We start from the raw sequence: 5,000 nt of genomic DNA on the forward strand, positions 1-5,000 counted from the left end.
CTTGTAACATCGGATGGGAGTTGGTTATCATGACGTTGGGATGGTTGTGCCTCTCCGGTAGTAGGCTAGGGATGGTACGTAATGTACTTTTGCGGAAGAGAATGGTATAACCGCTGCAGTGTGATGGAGCAAGTGTGATGATAATTAGTTCCTGCAGGAGCGGAGGAGATGACACTGCTGCGGCAGTGGATCAAACTTGATTTCGACTTGCTTTCCAACTATCTGATGCAGAAGGATGGAGAATTGAGTACTTGTGGGAACGGAAGAGGAAACACTGCTGCGGCAGTGAAAGCGAGTTGGATGGAGAAACGGAGCTCCTTCGGGAGCGGAGTAGATGACACTGCTGCGGCAGTGGACCAAACTTGCTTTCAACTTGCTTTTAAATATCCAAAACAATTTGGACATAGAACTGAGCTCCTGGTGGAGTAGATGACACTGCTGCCGCAGTGGAGCAAGTTTGGACGGAGTAACAGAGCTCCTGAGGGAGCGGAGTAGATGACACTGCTGCGGCAGTGGACCAAACTTGCTTTCAACTTGCTTTTAAATATCCAAAACAATTTGGGACATAGAATTGAGCTCCTGCGGGAGTGGTGTAGATGACACTGCTGGGGCCGTAGAGCAAGTTTGGATGGAGTAACGGAGCTCCTGCGGGAGCGGAGTAGCGGAGCGGAGTAGATGACACTGCTGTGGTAGTGGACCAAAGCTTGCTTTTAAATATCCAAAACAATTTTGGATATAGAACTGAGCCCCTGCGGGAGCGGAGTAGATGACACTGCTGCGGCAGTGGAGCAAGTTTGGATGGAGTAACGGAGCTCCTGCGGGAGCGGAGTAGCTGACACTGCTGCGGCAGTGGACCAAACTTGCTTTCTTAAATATCCAAACTATTTTGGACGGAGTAACGGAGATGCCTGTGGGAGCGGAGTAGAAGACACTGCTGCGGAAGTGGAATAAGTTTGGACGGAGTGACGGAACTTCTGCGGGAGTGGAGTAGGTTAGCTGTAGTAGACTTGGTTGACTTGCTTTTAACTGTCTGATGAGCCAGTTGGGTGGAGAATGGGCTCCTGTTGGAAGAAGAGATGATGCTGCTGTTGTGGTGTTGGAAACAACTTGCTTTCAAACTGTGATCCGAAAGGTGAGTGGGACAGAGATCTGAGCTCCTGCTGGAGCGGAAAATAGCACTGATGTGGCAGTAAAGCGATTTAGGATGGGGAACGTGGCTCCTGCAGGAGTGGTGGTCTGTAGGGTTGGGTGTATGAGAAGTTGTCAAAAGAATTTATGAGGGTTCGTTGGGCTTCTTTGATATGGAAGCGATTTGAGCAGATGTAACTCGAAAGCCTCCGCTGACCAGCGGCCAAGTGCTTGGATCTGCTGCTGAGAGAGGCCTTTTTTGGGCAGCTGTTGCTGCGCCTATGCAAAATGAATGGCTGGAAAAGTGGTCTGCTGGGATGCCTGAATGGAGCAAAATTTGATCTGTCTTACTTTGCTTTATGAAGTAGGAGATGGTTTCATTGTCTAGCACTGATAGGTCTGTGATTGTGGGGTGGACTTTTGGGTTACAGCTGGAAGTGATGGTGAGTTCTGAGCATCTGAGGAAACTGAAAAAAGCCACTATGAACATTGCGTCCAGTGTGCGGGCAGTGTTGGTGGAGTGGTAGCCTTGGCGGAGGGTGGAGATGCATATAGTAAGTATGTCTAACGTTATTGGTTGTCTGGCATCTGGGCGAGTAGGTTGGGTTATGAGGTTAATTGCTCATGGAAGAGATGGGTTTTCATTTGTCTTTGAATGTTGCCAGGGATTCTGCATTCCGGATGAGGGTGGGGAGAGCATTCCACCAGCATGGAACTGTGAATGATAATGTACTGGAAAGTGATTTTGTGTCTCTCTGTGATGGAACCACGAGACGTCCCTCGTTGATCGACCGTAGGCTTCTGGTAGGGATGTAGGCTTGTAGGAGTGGGTAAAAGTAGGAGGGAGCTGAGCCTGTGATAGATCTGTGAGCAAGCGTCAATGCCTTGAACTTGATGCGAGAGGTAGCCAGTGCAGAGAGATGAACAGAGTGACGTGGGCCCTTTGGGCTCGTTGAAGACAAGACGAGCTGCAGCGTTCTGAATCCTTTGTAGATGTTTAGTTGCACATGATGGAGGTCCAGCTAGAAGAGCATTGCAGTTCTTGATGCTGTTGAGATAGGATATGAATGAAGTGATGGCGAGCAGAGAAATTGGGAAAAGGTAGGTTGTATGGGAAGTGGAAAGACTTATAAAGCTTCCATGCGGTTAAGTAGGATTGTAGGGTGCTGGGTGAAACGGCTTGAAAAATTGAATTAAGATAGGCGTCAAGAAGTGGTTTCAATGGGTGGTTAATGTGGATATCAGCTCTGAGGTGAGGTACTGAGGTTGGGAATGGGTCCGTGTCTGGTGCCAGCAACCTGAATTTCTGGAAAGCAAAACGTGATCCGGGAACATGTTTTGCAGTTATGAAGAACTGATCGCAGGCTGCAATCCAAATGAGGCATCTTAGGAGAGGCATTACTGCAGGGGAAATTTGAGCGGCCTTGTTGATGCAATGCACGGATGCTTCGTTGTTGCAGTGTACTATGATGCTGTTAGAGGACCATTCTTTACCCCACAGGAAAGCTGCTTCCACTAAAGGATACAACTCGAACAGCGCTGAGGATGTTAATGACTGCGGTGAGTCTAACAGCTGGGCGGGCCATGTAAACTTGAACCAACGGCCTTGGTAGAATCCCCCGAAACCGATAGAGGGAGCTGCGTCGGTGTACAGTTGGATATCCACAGGGAGAGAAATCTGATTTTTTATAGAAAAGGACAGGCCATTCAATTATTTAAGGAAGGTTAGACAGAAACTAAGCTCCTGCGGGAGCCAATGGTCACATCACTGCTGCGGCAGTGGAGAACATTAGCTAGAGAAACTGAGCTCCTGCAGGAGCGTGGGGAGACATCACTGCTGCGGCAGTGAAGTCAATGTTAGCCAGAGAAACTGGACTCCAGTGGGAGCAGAATGGACTGCTGTGACAGTGAAGAAGTTTAACCAGAGGAACGGCAGAGACGGAGCTGCTGTGGGAGCGGAGGAGATGACACTGCTGTGGCAATGTGAGAAGCAAATGGGATCCTACGGGAACGGTGGGGAAAGGTGGATATGTTGAGCTTGTAGGTTTAGAGTTTAGAGAGCAGCCTTGCAGGATTATGCACATCTGAAGTTTAAGTGGCCGAGCGAAGATAGTAGTTCGCGTTTAGGACAGCTTAAAATGTCTGAGAAGGTGGATGAAACCAGAAATATCCTTTGCAGTGCAGTGCAGTGCAGCCTGGAAATTAATTGTATCCAAGTTAATGCCCAGAATTCAATGGATGTGGCTAGACCCATGGTTTATCCTGGGTGACTGGAATCCAAAGCTCACCAGAACCGTGTGGGGCTGAGAGATCGATTGCTAAATTATTTTAATTTTATTTATTTTGAATGAATACATTAGAAGCCTAAATGGTTTATAACCTGATTTGATAACGCATCGATTTGATACTGTAGTTGTTTGATCATCAAACAGCAAAGTACAATCTGATTTAGATGATCGTTTGTTCCTTTATCTGTTGCTGGTTCATTTATTTAGCCAAGTTCAAAATAGACTCACTTATGGTAAAAGACAAAGCTTCATAGAATTTTGCGCCTTGAATTTATCCAATTGTGTTTTAAAATCACTAAGGACTTCAAACTTTGCCGTGGAAACACACTGCTTGTGTGTATTTAATCTAAAATTTTCTCTTCAATTCTATGGGTCACATTACCTGCCGATTTTGTTCGTTCTGAAACTTTTTTTTTTTTTTGCTATAACGAAGTTTCGAAGCGATTTTGTAGATAAATTGCAAAACAACGTTAACGATAGGTTCTTAATGATTCTGTGTGCGTGCAATCCAATGTGCGAGCTACTGTTTGTACGTGAGAGTTTAAGCCACAAGGAAGCAGCGCGTTAATGACGTCAAATAATTTGAACAGAAACCGTTTAAAACGTGAATTCCCCCGATCAAAATTAATATCCAGATGGCATAACTGTGCTTGAGACTCGACTGAAGCGATGCGAAATTTAACCAGGGACAAAAATGAGAAGGTTTTGAGCTGAGCACTCACGGAGTAGAGCCAGCGGGTCTAGAGTGTGAGCTGGCCGGCCGGGACTGAATCTGAATCGCGGCTTACTGAGGGCCTGCTGCGGCGGCCTGGTCTTGGAGAAAGACCCGTTTGTTCGTGTGAAGAGGGCGGCATTGCCCGAGACGCGAGCGTGGTGCTCGGCGGGCCTTATAGTCCATTTTTCTATTGCAGGAATTATTGAATGGTCCGGTTTAGAGCAATGCGCGGAAGGAGATCGCGGATGTTTCGCCCGTGGTAGTGAGGACCCGTTTGTTTGGCCTGACGCCCGCGTGATAACACCAGAGATTTGCGGCAAAGATTCCTGAAGGACGAAAGATTCTTCATTGGACGGGAGAGCTCATTTCGGGAATGATAGGAAGGTAGGGCGAGGCCAAATGCTGAAAACTGTCAAGGAAGTTAGGTGAGTTGACAGAGTGAATATATATGCTTCCTCTCATGCTGATAGGGTAGACATGGTAATTGTTTGATGAGTTGATTGATTGATTGCTTGATTATTTGATCGTGCTCCTCCCGAACTTTGTTAATAAAACATCATTTGTTGTGAGTGGAACTAAAATACATGTTTATAATGTTTGCAAATATTTTATATTATTATTCACCCATATTTTACATTATATCTAAATGTAATAATAAAATGCAATTGTGACTTATTTTCCAGAAAGTAAGGTGATGCAGAAATGAAGTGTGATTTTATATTTTGAGCGCTCAGAAACTCTGACACTCCAGAAGTGACATCAGCTCTCTCGCGGAGGAGGGTCTTACTTCTCAGGGGGCGTGTCCTGACTGACGGGGGCGGAGCCTGTGGTGCTGAGGGCGGAGCCTGTGGAGGCGGTGCGAGGGGGGA

General features: G+C 46.7%; 1 protein-coding gene across 1 annotated transcript in view; it reads right to left on the reverse strand.

The window, feature by feature from the left end:
• Nucleotides 1-5,000, reverse strand: part of inppl1a (inositol polyphosphate phosphatase-like 1a) — a 51,231-nt gene that overhangs the window by 27,032 nt on the left and 19,199 nt on the right. Inside the window, exon 4 of the mRNA XM_081371653.1 lies at nucleotides 4,919-5,000. This exon is cut by the window's right edge and continues 24 nt beyond it. Coding sequence (XP_081227779.1) covers nucleotides 4,919-5,000 — 82 coding nt within the window. The remainder of the gene's footprint in view (nucleotides 1-4,918) is intronic.

This window comes from Scardinius erythrophthalmus, assembly GCF_964197995.2.
Source record: "Scardinius erythrophthalmus genome assembly, chromosome: 7".
NCBI lineage: Eukaryota > Metazoa > Chordata > Actinopteri > Cypriniformes > Leuciscidae > Scardinius > Scardinius erythrophthalmus.